This window comes from Bubalus bubalis, chromosome 3, assembly GCF_019923935.1.
Source record: "Bubalus bubalis isolate 160015118507 breed Murrah chromosome 3, NDDB_SH_1, whole genome shotgun sequence".
NCBI classification, from domain to species: Eukaryota; Metazoa; Chordata; class Mammalia; order Artiodactyla; family Bovidae; genus Bubalus; species Bubalus bubalis.
This window is the reverse complement of record NC_059159.1, coordinates 38,981,401-38,999,140: the sequence shown is the minus strand read 5'-3', so window position 1 is coordinate 38,999,140 and position 17,740 is coordinate 38,981,401. Positions and strand designations below refer to the sequence as shown.

Sequence of the window (17,740 nt, the reverse complement as noted above, 5' to 3'; positions counted from 1 at the left end):
AAGAACCTGTCTGCCGATGCAGGAGACCAAAGAGATGAGGGTTCAATCACTGGATCAGTAAGATCCCCTGGAGAAGGGCATAGCAACCCATTCTAGTATTCTTGCCTGGAGAATCCCATGAACAGAGGAGCCTGGTGGGCTACAGTCCATAGCATCACAAAGAGTCAGACACTACAGAAGCGACTCAGCACACACAGCACAAACTTAAACTGTGTCTGTGGGCTTTGCATAACCCTGGCGAAGGGGAGCATGGCTCTTGGGAAAGTATGAGAATGGGAGGACCTGCTCTATGATAGTGTCTCTCTCTCTCTCTTTCTTTGTCTTTCAAGCTGTTATTTAAGGGCACTGATCCACAATGGATTTTGGATCTTGTTGAACGCAGCCATGACCATAGACTGCACATTTTCATCAAAAGCAGTGATCTTCTCCTCCAGTATATATGTTCCAACTTCATCATCTTCAACTACACACTGTATTTGAAGTTTTTTAATTTCATACCCCACTGGAACTAGTTTAGAAGAGGCCCAGACTAAGCCTTCTGCTTGAATGCTTCTGGCGCACTTCTCCAGTTTTGCCATACTTGTCTCATCATCCCAAGGGTTCATGTCTAGTAAGACAGATGACTTGGCAACAAGTGATGGTTGTTTGGCTTTCTTTGACTCATACTGTGCAAGGGGTTCTTCTCTTAGCCTCTTGGCTTCTTCACTTTCTTCCTCCTCATCAGATCCAAAGGGATCAATGTCCTCAACATCTTCATTATCTGTAGCTCCACTTTCTGTGGTGCCTTGCACTTTAGCAGGGCCATACTTGCCCAAAGCTTTCTTCACCCCTGGAAGACTGGTCTTTTTGTAAGATTGGATGTGATTATACCTTGGGCTTCCCTGGTGGCTCAGACAATAAAGAGTCCACCTGCCAATGCAGGAGACCCAGGTTCAGTCCCTGGATAGGGAAGATCCCTTGGAGAAGGGAATGGCAACCCACTTCAGTATTCCTGCCTGGAGAATTCTATGGACAGAGGAGCCTGGTGGGCTTCAGTCCATGGGGTCGCAACTGAGTGACTTTCACTTCATATACCAACATATGGCATGACACAAGTCAGGAGGTGGTGGGCCCAAGACAGCTTCAAATTCTGCCATGTTTGCTTGTGATGACATAGACCCCCAGATGTAGCTCGTGTCTTCCAAGGAGTCATTCAGCACCCAGAGGTGGGCAGGGCTCTTCAGGTTTTCAAAACCCATGATGACAACTGACAGAGAACTGGGGGCAGCAGAGGAAAAGGGAAGCACAGGCAGTTGCCGCCGAGCACTAAGAGGGATAAAAAGGAGTGACAGCATCTCTCTTTGACACTTCACATGCATTTACACCCACCTTCCATCTCTTTTGTGACCCTCTTTTGTAAACCCTACGAGATAGAGTTATTCTTTCAGAGCCTCTTGATATTCCCTGTCCCATGATTTTAAAACTTTGATCTTGAATGTTCCCAAGATATCATAGAGGCAGGAATTTCTGGGTCTAGTACAAGTCTCTTGTGGGTGAATCCATTTTGCAGATGGATATCACTGAGTTCTGCCAACCAGGTTTAAATTTCCATTAGTGAATTTTGTCACACTAACTGTAAATCTTTTATTGGTTCTACTGGTATCAACCACTCGATAATAGGAACACACACTGTGTTCCAAAGTTTCTGCCCTCATCTCATTAAATGTCCATGTGAGTGAAAGTTGCTCAGTCATGTCCAACTCTTTGCAACCCCATGGAATATACAGTGCATAGAATTCTCCAGTCCAGAATACTGGAGTGGGTAGCCTTTCCATTCTCCAAAGGATCTTCCCAACTCAGGGATTGAACCCAGGTCTCCCACATTCCAGCCAGATTCCTTACCAGCTGAGCCACAAGGGAAGCCGAAGAATACTGGAGTGGGTAGCCTATCCCCTCTCCAGCGGATCTTCCCAACCCAGGAATCAAACCAGGGTCTCCTGCATTGCAGGTGGATTCTTTACCAGATGAGCTACCAGGGAAGCCCAAATGTCCACAGATTATCTTACTTGGCAGAAAGTGAAGAGGAACTAAAGACCCTCATGATGAAAGTGAAAGAGGAGAGTGAAAAAGTTGGCTTAAAGCTCAACATTCAGAAAACGAAGATCATGGCATCTGGTCCCATCACTTCATGGCAAATAGATGGGGAAACAGTGGAAACAGTGCCAGACTTTATTTTTTGGGTCTCCAAAATCACTGCAGATGGTGACTGCAGCCATGAAATTAAAAGACGTTTACTCCTTGGAAGAAAAGTTATGACCAACCTAGACAGCATATTCAAAAGCAGAGACATTACTTTGCCAACAAAGGTTCGTCTAGTCAAGGCTATGGTTTTTCCTGTGGTCATGTATGGATGTGAGAGTTGGACTGTGAAGAAGGCTGAGTGCCGAAGAATTGATGCTTTTGAACTGTGGTGTTGGAGAAGACTCTTGAGAGTCCCTTGGACTGCAAGGAGATCCAACCAGTCCATTCTGAAGGAGATCAGCCCTGGGATTTCTTTGGAAGGAATGATGCTAAAGCTGAAACTCCAGTACTTTGGCCACCTCATGTGAAGAGTTGACTCCTTGGAAAAGACTCTGATGCTGGGAGGGATTGTGGGCAGGAGGAGAAGGGGAAGACAGAGGATGAGATGGCTGGATGGCATCACTGACTTGATGGATGTGAGTCTGAGTGAACTCCGGGAGTTGGTGATAGACAGGGAGGCATGGTGTGCTGTGATTCATGGGGTCGCAAAGAGTTAGACACGACTGAGCAACTGAACTGAACTGAAGGAAACAATTCCATTCACCATTGCAACGAAAAGAATAAAATACTTAGGAATATATCTACCTAAAGAAACTAAAGACCTATATATAGAAAACTATAAAACACTGGTGAAAGAAATCAAAGAGGAAACTCAAAATGGATTAATGATCTAAATGTAAGACCAGAAACTATAAAACTCCTAGAGGAGAACACAGGCAAAACACTCTCTGACATAAATCACAACAGAATCCTCTATGACCCACCTCCAGGAATATTGGAAATAAAAGCAAAAATAAACAAATGGGATCAAATTAAAATTAAAAGCTTCTGCACATCAAAGGAACTATCAGCAAGGTGAACAGACAGCCTTCAGTATGGGAGAAAATAATAGCAAATGAAGCAACTGACAAACAACTAATCTCAAAAATATACAAGCAACTCCTGCAGCTCAATTCCAGAAAAATAAACGACCCAATCAAAAAACGGGCCAAAGAACTAAATAGACATTTTCTCCAAAGAAGACATACAGATGGCTAACAAACACATGAAAAGATGCTCAACATCACTCATTATCAGAGAAATGCAAATCAAAACCACTATGAGGTACCATTTCACGCCAGTCAGAATGGCTGCGACCCAAAAGTCTACAAGCAATAAATGCCGGAGAGGATGTGGAGAAAAGGGAACCCTTTTACACTGTTGGTGGGAATGCAAACTAGTACAGCCACTATGGAGAACTGTGTGGAGATTCCTTAAAAAACTGGAAATAGAACTGCCTTATGACCCAGCAATCCCACTGCTGGGCATATACACTGAGGAAACCAGAATTGAAAGAGACACGTGTACCCCAGTGTTCATCGCAGCACTGTTTATAATAGCCAGGACATGGACGCAACCTAGATGTCCATCAGCAGATGAATGGATAAGCAAGCTGTGGTACATATACACAATGGAGTATTACTCAGCCATTAAAAAGAATACATTTGAATCAGTTCTAATGAGGTGGATGAAACTGCAGCCGATTATACAGAGTGAAGTAAGCCAGAAAGAAAAACACCAATACAGTATACTAACGCATATATATGGAATTTAGAAAGATGGTAATAATAACCCTGTATACGAGACAGCAAAAGAGACACAGATGTATAGAACAGTCTTTTGGACTCTGTGGGAGAGGGAGAGGGTGGGATGATTAGGGAGAATGGCATTGAAACATGTATAATATCATATACAAAACGAATCACCAGTCCAGGTTCGATGCAGGATACAGGATGCTTGGGGCTAGTGCACTGGGATGACCCAGAGGGATGGTATGGGGGGGGAGGTGGGAAGGGGGTTCTGGATGGGGAACACGTGTATACGCGTGGCAGATTCATGTTGATGTATGGCAAACCAATACAATATTGCAAAGTAAAAAAAAAAAAAAAAAAACAAAGAAGAAAATACTTATAACCCTACTATTGTCATTTTACTATACCACCTTCCATTTTCTCCCCGGTGTTATTGAGATGCAATTGACCTATACATTCTTTTTTTATATAATAATTTTAAAAAATTGCTTGACTCAGATGTCAACTGGGGCCCTCCTGAACTGCCTTGGACTTTCAAACTTTCGAAGATCACACCCGGGGAAAATTCCAAGTCTGCCACAAGACTTCTGAGGCTTCCTGGAAAATCTTACAAAAATCTTGACTTCCGCTGGGGTTCTTCTGCTCACAGAGAGGCAGACTTCCTGCTGCATCCCCTCAACCCCTCAATAGATGCCTCCTTTGAATTCACGTTCTCAATTCAGTCACCTCAAAAGTATCTCAAATTATGCAGATTCAGATCTGTTTCATCATTCCTGCAGTTGATGTTCTTATTTTTCCTTCTTATTTTTCTTATACTTTTTCCTGATCTCCTATTCTTTCCTCTCTCTTCTCCCAAGTGTGAGGAAGATCTCATTCCGAGAACATATGGTGGTACAAAGCCTAAGAGCCTCTATAAGTAAAGTCTCAGGGGCGCTAGAATGGGGTGTGTGTGATCACACGCAGAGAGGTGGATAAGGAGCCGAACTGGTTTCTCAGACAATTCCCACAGGCAGAACTCAACCCGACTTCTCTGTCTTAGGGTGTCTTTAATCATCTAGTAAACTTTTTCATTGTACTTAACTACTTAAGTTATGTATTTGAGGATCCAGTTGTTCACATCCGCTGCTTGTCAACTCCTTTGGGTTGAATGCCACTTTCTTTTAGGTATGTTCTTTCTGAAGTAATATGTTTTCCTTCTCCATTTTAGACCTTTCTTGTTTGTGGTTTCAAACATATGCTTCCCTATCAGTTCTATATAAAAGAGCATGCCAAAGAGTCCCCCAACCCAAGTATGTTTATGAAGACCTGACATTGTTCCGATGTGCGATTTTAAAGTATTCTGGTTCCCATGTTGCCTTCTCCTTCAAATTTTAAATTGTAAAGCAATGTTGAGTTCTTAAAATCAAGTTTAATCCTACCTGTTTCTTAATATGTCTTTTCCAGGTGACCTGTCATTTTATCCTTTGCTGTGGGATTATATTTTCAAATGTTTTGATTGACAACAAAAATCAACAAGTTGTTCCTGTTAGGAAGACCCTCAGAATTTTGGGGAAACTGGTATTATTTCTGTAGGGTCTCTACCTTCCAAGAAGTCTTGATTTCTGTATTGCAAGATTTCTGCATCTGATAGTACACTCTGTGTATGTGTTTCAGAGATATTAACACGTGTTCTTTACTCTACTGTTATGGGTGACTCAACTCTTAAACTTAAAATAGCAGTTTGGGGAGCAGGTCCACATATTCTAAAATGTCGGATTTAACTTATTTAGAATGATGTGAGCTGGAAGACATAAAGATTGCCCTCAGAAGGCAGTTCAACTCAATGCAAAATTTTCACCCAGGGCACGTTTACGAATTACAGCATTCTTATAGCTCAGAACCATAATGCATATTTTATTATTTAACAAAGTCTTCTAGGTTTATTCATAATAAACTATGTTCTTAATTTAGCAATATATTACAATATCCAACCTACACTACTAATTATTCTAAGACAAGAAAATATTCAATATAAATTCTTGCCCTGAAGCATTTACAGTTGCATGTAAACTCCTCAGAACATGAAAGGTCTTTAAAAAGAATCCACAGAGAAAACTCAACAACCTAAGTCCATGACTCCTGGAAGGCGACTCTGACATACTTCACAAGTTGGAATCAAATGTCCAGTTGTATGGAAAGTCATGACCTAGCATCTGAGGTTTTTCCTCTAGATTCTGAATTTATACTCTTTCTAAACACAATTAAGTTCAGTTTGTTCTCTGATCCTTAATAAAGATCATTTACAATATCAGCTTCTTTCTACTTACCCAAATAAGATTAACACAAATTAATGTGATATCCTCTTTACAAAATAATAACAATACTAATAATTGTTCATAGAGTATAATTTCTCACTTGAGTGAGAAAGTAGAAGGAAATATGAAAAAATATTTATTTTTATAAAATATAAATATAATATTATATTTATATTATTGTTATAACATAAAACTAGTATTTTATGTAAACAAAACATTTAGATGGTTAATTATTACATTAATTAATATTTATTTATTAAATAATTTAAATATTTATATTATAATATTATTTATATTAATAAATTAATATAAATATATAAAATATTATATACATATTTCTTTCTGTGTTCATGTAGCATGGTATATATTTGGAAATCAGTACACAAGTCAATTCTAACCAATACAAAACTTAATAATATTCATCTTGTATTTATTCATTTGTCTGAGAATTATAACTATGCTAATATAAAATAAAACTTATTTTAAATGGTTTACACTAAAGAAAAAATGCAAATATTAGATGTCTCTTTTTTACCTTTTTATTTTGTATTGGAGTTTAACAGATTAACAATATGGGAATAGATTCAGGTACATAGCAAAGGATCTCAGCAATACATACACATGTTTCTAAACTCCCCTCCTGTCCTAGATGTATTGTTGTGCAGCTTATTGCTTTTCTGATTCAAGGCCCAGGAGAGGCCAAGACCCTGATTCAGAGTTGGCTACACTCTACCAGAAACAGGTAAAGCCATGATTACAGCTCATGGATTTAACAGCCAAAGGAAATGAAAACAAAGTTCTGTTTTCCACAGAAGCTAAAATCAAGAAAAGAAAAACAATACTAAAAATCATAATAGCATTTCACAGTGAGGAGAAGGCACACATCAGCCATTGGTGATGGCTTGAGTAATCAGTAAAAATCTTGCTTGATGAATTTCTTCTCCACATTTGTCAGCAGCCACAGAAATATTCACCTTTTTGACCCTGGATTTTTTTCTCTGAGATCTTAGGAAAGTTTCGTGGAGAAAGTAACACTTAAATGGACATACTTCCCTTACTTTGTGTTCAAAATTACCATAATGATTAAATAACTTGTGGCATGTCCACTGCATGAAACATGCAGTCATTAGCATGAAAGTGAAAGTGAAAATGTTAGTCGTTCAGTGTTTGGCTCTTTGCAACCCCTTGGACTGTGGCCCAGCAGGCTCCTCTGTCCATTGGATTCTCCAGGCAAGAATATGAGAGTGGGAGCCATTCCCTTCTCCAGGGGATCTTCTGGAGCCAGGAATCAAACCCGCATCCCTTGCATCTCTGGCACTGGCAGGCACGTTCTTTACCCCTGTGCCTAAATCTCTCTCCAACCATCCTGTTAACCACTCAGGGTGTAATCTCAGAATGTCCCACCCTCCAACATGAAAGGGAAAGTCAGACTCTACCAGTTCATCTCTCTCCATTTACCAAAGAGGAAACAGATGCAGAGAGGAGAAAAGACTCACTGGGGGCTCCTCACTCACTCCAAGACTTCTCTGACTCTCTTCAGAGCCCAGCAGGGCCAGCACCCCGTGGTCCCCAGGCAACGTTTTCAAATGAATGAACAGTCAAGCCAAAGAGGCTCATCCCCTGAGATGTGGCTATCAGTCCCCAAGTGTTAAAAGGTACACCAGGTGGAGGAAGGGCAGGTGAGAGAGAGATAAAGATAGAGACTGTCCTCGAGAGAAATTGATGAGCCTGGGAATTAGTCTGGGCCCTCCAGATGCAGGAGGGCTGCTTTGCCAGGCCAGTGAGAAGGACAAGACAGTCAAAGGGCTTTGGAACAAGCAGTGGGAATCATCTTGCCCCAGCACCAGCTGGTCAGGGCTGAGATCCTGGCATCTCTGACCTGGGCTGTGGGCTTACAGAGAGCAGCATCCTTGCAGTCCATCAGGAGCAGCTCCACAAGTGTCCCATGATCTGCTTTCCTGGGGTGAATCTGCCATCACCTCCAGCCCCTCCTGCTTCCCTGAGCTTCCAGGTTAGATGGGACCTTTAGGGCTGCTCCCTAGGGCTTGGGGAAGAGGTTCTGGGGTCCATGCTGGGACACTGGGCATCAGAGTCCTCAGCTCCACTTCACCACTCTCCTCACAATGGCATCAGAAGAAAGAACTCTTTTCTGAGCAAAGGAATCACAGTGAGGTGGCAGGTTTAGGGGTGATGGTTGCAGCTCGGCATAGGTACTTCCAGAGAGAAGAGACCAGGGTCTTCTGGCTGTGTGGTTGTCGACAAGCCCTGCCTCTCTCAGGGCCCCCTCAGGAGGAGGTAGAGGAGCGATAGCATCCTTTGGGGACATGGGGGCAACACAGGTGTTACCACATGGAGGGGTGTCTTCCCAGTTCTGGGCTCTCAGACCCTTGCATCCCCTCTCTCCCATCCAGTCTCTCTAGGACAGGAGAGAAGGCACCATGCTGGCTGAGAACAGAGGGTCCTCCTGGGGCCTGTAGGTGCAGAGGCCATAGCTCTCCATGGAGTTGCCTGGTTAACTACTTAGTGACCCCTCTGTTCCCAGCCTGCATGGCCTTAGGCTGTTGAGGTAGCTCTTCCTCTCCAGGGCATACCTGCCTTATCTCCCCAGCTGGAAGCCGAGCAGCATCTGGTATATGGTGTGAAGGGTGGAGCCCACATGTGTTCACAGGTGAGCGGTCAGGCAGGAGACTTGCTGGCAGAGAGTGGAATAATCAAAGGCAGGAAGGCAAAGTGGGTAAACTGAACGCCTGAGTGACAGGGAAATGAGAAATAGCCTCCAATGCATGGCAGACAGGATGGGAAAGTGCATGGAAACTTGGGTAGGCTCCGAACCCCAGAGTCACATCCTGGCTTTGTCACCAAATTGCTGAATGAAGTCAGACAGTGTTCTCTGGGTCCTGCTTCCCGTTTGTGACACGGGTATTGGGGGAGATGATATCTTAGAATCACTGCCAGTTGGCTGATACAGAGGTAGGAAGGAAGGTGAGCTGTTTTTAAATATATATTTATTTATTTATTTAGCTGCCTTGGGTCTTAATTGTAGCTCGCAGAATCTTCATCACATCATGCAGCATCTTTCACTGTGGTACACAGACTCTCTAGTTGTGGTGTGTGGACTCAGTATTTGTGGCGATCAGGCTCCAGAGAGAACAGGCTTCAGTAGTTGCAGCAGGCAAGTTTAGTTTCCCCAGGGCATGTGGGATCCTAGTTCCCCAACCAGGGATTGAACTCATGTCCCCTGTATTTGCAAGGCAGATTCCTAACCACTGGACCATCAGGGAAATCCCTGAACTCTTTGAGAATGTCTTAGCTTTCAATGATTACTGTCTGGTGTAGAGTAGGTACAGCAGGTAAGACTGCCATGTAAATTATTAAAGAAGAATGAATGAGAAGTTGGCGGAGGAAAGCAAAGGAGGAGAGGAAGACTTTGGAATAGAAAGGGTTCGTGTTGTTGTGCTTGGCTGTGTCCAGCTCTTTGCAACCCTGTGGACTATAGCCCACCAGGCTCCTCTGTCCATGGGATTCTCCAGACAAGAATACTGGAGTGGGTTGCCATTTCCTCCTCCAGGGGATCTTCCCAACACAGGGATTGAACCTGAATCTCCTATAGCTCCTGAATTAGCAGGCAGATTCTTGATGCCTGAGCCACCTGGAAAGCCCTAGAGAGAGTACATCTTGGGTTAAAACAGGAGTTGCAGAGAAAGCTATTTGGAATGCCATCCAAAGAATCTGGGTTGACCAGCAAGAGACCAGGGTCAAGGAATTAGATAGACACTCCCCAAACTGAGAGACCTAGGGCCCACCGACCACTCCCCACTCTGTTAAGGCAGATGGAGACCTGAGACAAGAGAAAGGAAGGAAGAAGCTGTTGGTTTTGTGTGCAGGTTCCTGCATAGGTCTCAGTGTGCCCAGGAAGATCCATGGAGGTCTCTTTGCTTCTCTGGCATTGGTGGGAGTTGGAGGAGGTATGTATCTGGGTCTGAGTCTTCAGGTGTATGTGGTATGTACACCTATGGATGGGTCCGTGTGTGTATCTGTGTGGGTCTGTCCTACCTGTAAACACATGTATGTGAGTGTTCACATGTCCTAGTGGGGGTGAGTGTGTCTCTGGCATGTCTGTGTGTCTGGATTTATCAGACTCACAACCCCTTGTGCTTCTGTGTCTTGGTGCATCTGAGTATTTCCTACAAACATGACCTTTTCCGTATAAGATTTAGGGCTGCAAGCTACCTGGGAGCTGGCATTCCCATTCTTAGATCTTCACTATCTCTGCCTCTCTTGATGAACACTTGTCTGTCCTACTCAAATGCCACCTCCTCACTGTAGCCTTCCCTGGCTGCCGGGACAGTTCAAACAAGTTCTCTGAGGGCAGATATTTAGTTGTCTGTTCCTATAAGGCCTAGCAGACAACTAAACATCTGTCCTCAGAGAACTTGTCATCTAGTGGGAAGACGAGCATCACAGCAGCAAAAGTCACTGTAATACCAGCAAATGAGGGTTCGTGTTCCAAATGAGGGTTACAAGAGATGGAGGAGAAATTCATGTGGGCTGAAGAAGTCAAGAAAGGAGGTGGGAGCTGAGAGAGGAGCACTGGCATATACACACCAGCACGTGTAACAGCTAATGGGAAGCTTCCCTATAGCACAGGGAGCTCAGCTTGGTGTTCTGTGATGACCTCGGAGGGTGGGATGGGGGTGGTAGGAGGCAGGCCCAAGAAGGAGGAGATATATGTATACACATAGCTGACTCACATTGTTGTACAGCAGAAATTAAAACATTGTAAAGCAATTATACTTCAAAAAGAAATAAATACATATTAAAAAAAAAAGGAAGGAAGCAGGGCTTCCTGGAGGAGGTGAAGCTGGGGCTGGGTATTGGGGTGGGGTAGGAAGAGCGCTGCAGGTAGGGAGCCATGGCAGGAAAGGCATGCGAGAAAGGTGTAAGCCAGAGACAGTGACAAGGGCTTCCCTGGTGGTGTGGTGGTAAAGAATCCGCCTGCCAATGCAGGAACCACGGGTTCGATCCCTAATTTGGGAAGATCCCATGTGCTGTGGGGCAACTAACCCTTGGGCCACAACTACTGAGCCTGTGCTCCACAACAAGAGAAGCCACCACAATGAGAAGCCTGTGCACCGCCACAACTAGAGAAAAATCCATGCAGCTACAAAGACCCAGCACAGCCAAAAATAAATAAATAATTTTTTAAAACGATGGAAGTGGCAAATATATTTTGTAAAAAAAAAAAAAGAGAGAGAGAGAGACAGTGACAAGACCATCCTGGCTGGGGTTGGGAAAGGGAATAATGTGGAAGCAGCCAGAGCTGAGGTTGGAGAGGAATCCTGGGAGCCAAGCTGGAAGGCTTTGGGTGCCAGGCTGAGTGGTTCACACCGTATCTAGTGGGCAATGGGGAGACTGGCAGGGCAGCAGAGATGGGTGGAAACAGCATGCCCAGGAATTCCTGGGGCCCTTATAAGTCTGGCTTTCTCTCTCTTTCTCTCTCTCTAAGGCTGCTGTTCCAGCCCACAGGAAACACGCTGAAGTCTCTGGGCAGAGACGGGTAACGGTGTATCTGTCCCTAAGACCAGTGACCTCTGGCCAGGAGGGGGACCAGCCCACAGACTCTGCAGACAGCTCTGAGACCTGGCACACTGCCCTCCAGGTAACAAACCCAATGCTCCCCTGCTGCCTTCTCACCATGGGTTCTATTTTCCTCCCCACCCGACTCCACTCTGCCTTTCAGGGAAGAAGCCACATGTTCACTCTTCCCCTTACCTGAAATTCTCTTCCTATTCCCAAGTCTCTGTCTGATGATCTCCTACTCACTCTCCCAACCCCAGTTCAACCCTTCACTTTGGAATCTTCCTTGAATCAGCCAAGCAGAGGAAATCATTCCTACTTTGTTCATAGTTAGTACTGCTTCTTACATGGTGCATGGCTGGAGGTCAAGGACAAAGACTGACCTACCTTCATAGTCCGAGAGACCAAAACAGCACCTGACCCAAAGCAAGCACTTGATAAACTCACGTGAGGTGGACTGTTGAACTGTTCAGTGCCACACAGCCCAGCTCTGGCTAGAGCACTGTGTCCAAAAACACTGACGACGTAGAGGGTAACCAGAGTGGAAAAGACCTGGAAACGGAGTCCTATAAGGAAGGATCCACGGCACCAGGGTGTTTGGACTGGAGAAAAGAAGACTCAGTGGACCTCGAACAGATTTCTTCGAATACAATGTGAAAAGCTGCAGAGAAAGCAGATTTGGTGTGTGGCCCCCAGCGGCCTAAACTGGGGCTACTTGTGGAAGTTACAGGGAAGCAGGTTTCAGATGAGATTAAGAAAAACATACTTAAATAACTAAAGCCTCTCTGAGCTGCCAAATAATATGTGGTGAATTCATGAAAGGCAAACATAGTAAGATGTCTTGTGAGAAACTGGGTCTCAATTCTGCCCCTAACTACTGGTTTCACTAAAGAAATGATGAAGATGTTGTTGAAGATATAGATGGATAGATTGTTGCTGTTGTTGTGTTGTTGTTTAGTCACTGAATCATGTCCGACCCTTTTGTGACCCCATGGACTATATGTAGTCCTCCAGGCCCCTCTGTCCAAGGGATTTCCCAGGCAAGAATACTAGAGTGGATTGCCAATTTCCTTCTCCAAGGGATCTTCCTGACCCAGGGACAGAATCCACATCTTCTGCATTGGCAGGCGGGTTCTTTACCACTAAGCCACCTGGGAAGCCTGGATAGATAGATGGTAGATAGATAGATACTTGATAGATGATAGATGACAGTCTTTAATGCCTATTATGTGCTGGGTACTGTGCCAAGTATTTTAGATTTATTACCCACCCTATCCTCACAACTGTGGAGAAGGAAATGGCAACCCACTTCAGTATTCTTGCCTGGAAAATTCCTTGGACAGAGGAGCCTGGTGGGCTACAGTCCATGGGGCTGACAAAATGTGGGACATGACTGAGTGATTAAGTACATCCTCACAACTGTAGGAGTAGCAACTAATATTTTTCTCACTTAAAGAAGAAGAAACTGAGGCTCAGAGAGCCCTAAATGATAGATCCAGGACTCAAAATCAGGTCAGATCTACTCCAAATCTTGAGACCCCCCAGTGCCCAGAACACCCTTCTGAGACTAAATTTCTTCATAAAACTAGGATTATCGGATGAGCAGTGTGGTCCCTACACCATTTTAGCAAGCAGAAGTTTTAAAAAATATTCATATTTTAAAACATGCAGAAATCTACCTAGGGGTGCCAGAATTTACGTTGGGCTGTCTCCTCTCTCCCCTCAGCGCCCCCACCGTGGCGGCCACTCCATGGCTCTAGCCAACCTCACCTCCCGCCCAGAGTTCCTCCTCCTCGGCCTGATGGACGGCACAGACATCCACCCGCTGTTGTTCCTCCTCTTCCTTGGCGTCTACCTGGTCAATGCCCTGGGCAACCTGAGCATGGTGGTGCTGGTGAGGTCCGACGGGGCCCTCCGCTCCCCCATGTATTACTTCTTGGGTCACCTGAGCCTCGTGGATGTCTGCTTCACCACCGTCACGGTCCCCAGGCTGCTGGCCGGCCTGCTCCACCCGGGCCAGGCCGTGTCCTTCCGGGGCTGCTTTGCCCAGATGTACTTCTTCGTGGCTCTGGGCATCACCGAGAGCTACCTGCTGGCGGCCATGTCCTACGACCGCGCGGCGGCCGTGTGCCGGCCCCTGCACTACGCGGCGGTCATGACCCCCGGGCGCTGCTTGGCGCTGGTGGGGGCATCCTGGGCCGTGGCGCACCTGCACTCGCTGCTGCACACGCTGCTCATCTCCAAGCTCTCCTACCCGCGCGCCGCCCCCGTGCGCCACTTCTTCTGCGACATGACGGTGATGCTGAGCTTGGCCACCTCGGACACGTCGGCTGCGCAGACGGCCATCTTCTCCGAGGGCCTGGCCGTGGTGCTGACCCCGCTGCTCCTGGTGGCCCTGTCCTACGCGCGCATCCTCGTCGCGGTGCTGGGGGTGCGGTCGGCAGGGGGCCGGCGCCGCGCCTTCTCCACCTGCGGGGCCCACCTGGTGGCGGTGTCGCTTTTCTTCGGCTCCATCGTCTCCGTCTACTTCCGGCCGTCGTTTGCCTACTCGGCCCGCTACGACCGCCTGGCCAGCGTGGTCTATGCGGTGGTTACCCCGACCCTGAACCCTTTCATCTACAGCCTGCGCAACAAAGAAGTCAAGGGCGCCCTAAAAAGGGGGCTCCGATGGAGAGCTGCACCCCCAAGAGGTGTGAGGGCAGGTCTGGACTCACTGGCATCTCAATAATAATGATTACAGAACTCCACTCTCCCATCCCCCTCCTTTTTATAGCTTTCCAAAATCCGAGCAACTTTTAATCCCGCAATGTCTTATTTCTTATTAAATTAAAAATTAGATCTGAAGCCAACGGGACAAGATGTTTATTCAAGGGGATGGGGAGAGAGCAATAAGCCAAATTCATTTCTGTATTGCCTGAATGTCTAAAATAGAGTCTACTTCTAAATTTTGGGAAAATGGAAGGGGAACAAGCAGCGGAGGAGGAAATGAATCTTGTGGAGAGGGCGGGGGAGAGTGACCAGCAGCAACCCTGTGGGTGGAGAAGAAATCAGAGAAACAGAGAAGGTTTAAGGTTTTTTAAGTGGTTTTTTAAAGATGCCTTGCAATGTAGTCCACATCCCTACAGACTCCTTTTCTAGAAACTTTGGGAAAGAACTAGTTATTTAAAGAGATAAATATTCTGAGGGGCTTCTCTTGTGGCTCAGCTGGTAAAGAATCCGCCTGCAATGTGGGAGACCTGGGTTGGAGACCTGGGTTCGATTCCTGGGTTGGGAAGATCCCTTGGAGAAGGGAAAGGCTACCCACTCCAGTATTCTGGCCTGGAGAATCCCATGGACTGTAAGTCCATGGGGTCGCAGAGTCGGACACAACTGAGTGACTGAACAACAACAACAAATATTATGAAGGCAAAATACTCAGCACTGAGAATATCGAAAAGAAATGACCACTCTCCTTTAATTTTGGAAGGAGTTTACTTGAGAAGAATTCCTTGGAGGCGGTTTGACAGTTTCTATCCAATTAAAAATGTCCATATCCTGTGACCAAGTATACACCTTTCTGAAAATATGTCCACAGAAACACAGCATAAGTCCACAAAAAGCATATGAACCAGTAAATAAAATCGAAGCATTATTCAAAATAATAAAAAACTGAAAACAACCCAAATGTCCACCAAGAATAGATTATTTAAATAAATTGTGGTAAATAACATCCATTTAACAAAATATTACATAGCTTCTAGAAGAGTTACATGTCCTTACATGAAATGATGAATTCAGAACATACTTTAAGTGATAATGAGAAAATGGCAGCTACAATTTAGTCCTATTTATTTATAATATATAAAGTTAGTCTGTGCATAGAAAATAACTGGAAGAGTATGGCCCAGCTTTTAACTGCCATCATGGAGGGGGTGAAGAACAATAGAGGACCCACATATTCCACTTTATTACTTATTTCTTTGTTGTTTGGCTATTTCTTGGTGAGAATGTATTGTTTTCAAAATCCATAAAAATTTTTTTAAGAAGAAATGAAGTAAAAGTTGGTATTATTAGGAAGACTTTTTTAAAGGTGAGATCTCTTTTTTTTTTTGTTTGTTTTTTGTTTTTTTTTTTTTAATTTTATTTTATTTTTAAACTTTACATAACTGTATTAGATTTGCCAAATATCAAAATGAATCCGCCACAGGTATACATGTGTTCCCCATCCTGAACCCTCCTCCCTCCTCCCTCCCCATTCCATCCCTCTGGGTCGTCCCAGTGCACCAGCCCCAAGCATCCAGTATCGTGCATCGAACCTGGACTGGCAACTCATTTCATAGATGATATTTACATGTTTCAATGCCATTCTCCCAAATCTTCCCACCCTCTCCCTCTCTCACGGAGTCCATAAGACTGTTCTATACATCAGTGTCTCTTTTGCTGTCTCGTACACAGGGTTATTGTTACCATCTTTCTAAATTCCATATATATGCGTTAGTATACTGTATTGGTGTTTTTCTTTCTGGCTTACTTCACTCTGTATAATAGGCTCCAGTTTCATCCACCTCATTAGAACTGATTCAAATGTATTCTTTTTAATGGCTGAATAATACTCCATTGTGTATATGTACCACAGCTTTCTTATCCATTCATCTGCTGATGGACATCTAGGTTGCTTCCATGTCCTGGCTATTATAAACAGTGCTGCGATGAACATTGGGGTACTCGTGTCTCTTTCCCTTCTGGTTTTCTCAGTGTGTATGCCCAGCAGTGGGATTGCTGGATCATAAGGCATGTCTATTTCCAGTTTTTTAAGGAATCTCCACACAGTTCTCCATAGTGGCTGTACTAGTTTGCATTCCCACCAACAGTGTAAGAGGGTTCCCTTTTCTCCACACCCTCTCCAGCATTTATTACTTGTAGACTTTTGGATTGCAGCCATTCTGACTGGCGTGAAATGGTACCTCATAGTGGTTTTGATTTGCATTTCTCTGATAATGAGTGATGTTGAGCATCTTTTCATGTGTTTGTTAGCCATCTGTATGTCTTCTTTGGAGAAATGTCTATTTAGTTCTTTGGCCCATTTTTTGATTGGGTCATTTATTTTTCTGGAGTTGAGCTGTAGGAGTTGCTTGTATATTCTCGAGATTAGTTGTTTGTCAGTTGCTTCATTTGCTATTATCTTCTCCCATTCTGAAGGCTGTCTTTTCACCTTGCTAATAGTTTCCTTTGATGTGCAGAAGCTTTTAAGGTTAATTAGGTCCCATTTGTTTATTTTTGCTTTTATTTCCAATATTCTGGGAGGTGGGTCATAGAGGATCCTGCTGTGATGTATGTCAGAGAGTGTTTTGCCTATGTTCTCCTCTAGGAGTTTTATAGTTTCTGGTCTTACGTTTAGATCTTTAATCCATTTTGAGTTTATTTTTGTGTATGGTGTTAGAAAGTGTTCTAGTTTCATTCTTTTACAAGTGGTTGACCAGAGTTCCCAGCACCACTTGTTAAAGAGATTGTCTTTAATCCATTGTATATTCTTGCCTCCTTTGTCGAAGATAAGGTGTCCATATGTGCGTGGATTTATCTCTGGGCTTTCTATTTTGTTCCATTGATCTATATTTCTGTCTTTGTGCCAGTACCATACTGTCTTGATAACTGTGGCTTTGTAGTAGAGCCTGAAGTCAGGTAGGTTGATTCCTCCAGTTCCATTCTTCTTTCTCAAGATCGCTTTGGCTATTCGAGGTTTTTTGTTTTTCCATACAAATTGTGAAATTATTTGTTCTAGCTCTGTGAAGAATGCTGTTGGTAGCTTGATAGGGATTGCATTGAATCTATAGATTGCTTTGGGTAGTATACTCATTTTCACTACATTGATTCTTCCAATCCATGAACATGGTATATTTCTCCATCTGTTAGTGTCCTCTTTGATTTCTTTCACCAGTGTTTTATAGTTTTCTATATATAGGTCTTTAGATTCTTTAGGTAGATATATTCCTAAGTATTTTATTCTTTCCGTTGCAATGGTGAATGGAATTGTTTCCTTAA

The 17,740-nt window shown here is 44.1% G+C and overlaps 2 protein-coding genes across 2 annotated transcripts; one reads left to right on the top strand and one right to left on the bottom strand.

Moving 5' to 3' along the window:
- Nucleotides 1-332: 332 nt before the first annotated feature.
- Nucleotides 333-1,238, bottom strand: LOC123465526 (elongation factor 1-beta-like). Its single transcript, XM_045164712.1, has 2 exons — nt 1,075-1,238; nt 333-870 (listed from the first exon to the last, which is right to left on the bottom strand). Exons 1-2 carry the CDS (start codon nt 1,236-1,238, stop codon nt 333-335), a joined length of 702 nt encoding a protein of 233 aa, XP_045020647.1.
- Nucleotides 1,239-13,472: 12,234 nt separating this feature from the next.
- Nucleotides 13,473-14,450, top strand: LOC123465525 (olfactory receptor 1L6-like). The gene has a single exon (XM_045164711.1). It carries the CDS (start codon nt 13,473-13,475, stop codon nt 14,448-14,450), a length of 978 nt encoding a protein of 325 aa, XP_045020646.1.
- The last annotated feature ends 3,290 nt before the right edge of the window (nt 14,451-17,740 follow it).

Coding starts and splice junctions, on each gene's coding strand:
- LOC123465526 (XM_045164712.1), bottom strand. CDS start 1,238: ATGGGTTTTGAAAACCTGAAGAGCCCTGCCCACCTCTGGGTGCTGAAT. Junction 871..1,074: donor TTGTGTCATGCCATATGTTG/GTATATGAAGTG, acceptor GGGAAGCCCAAG/GTATAATCACATCCAATCTT.
- LOC123465525 (XM_045164711.1), top strand. CDS start 13,473: ATGGCTCTAGCCAACCTCACCTCCCGCCCAGAGTTCCTCCTCCTCGGC.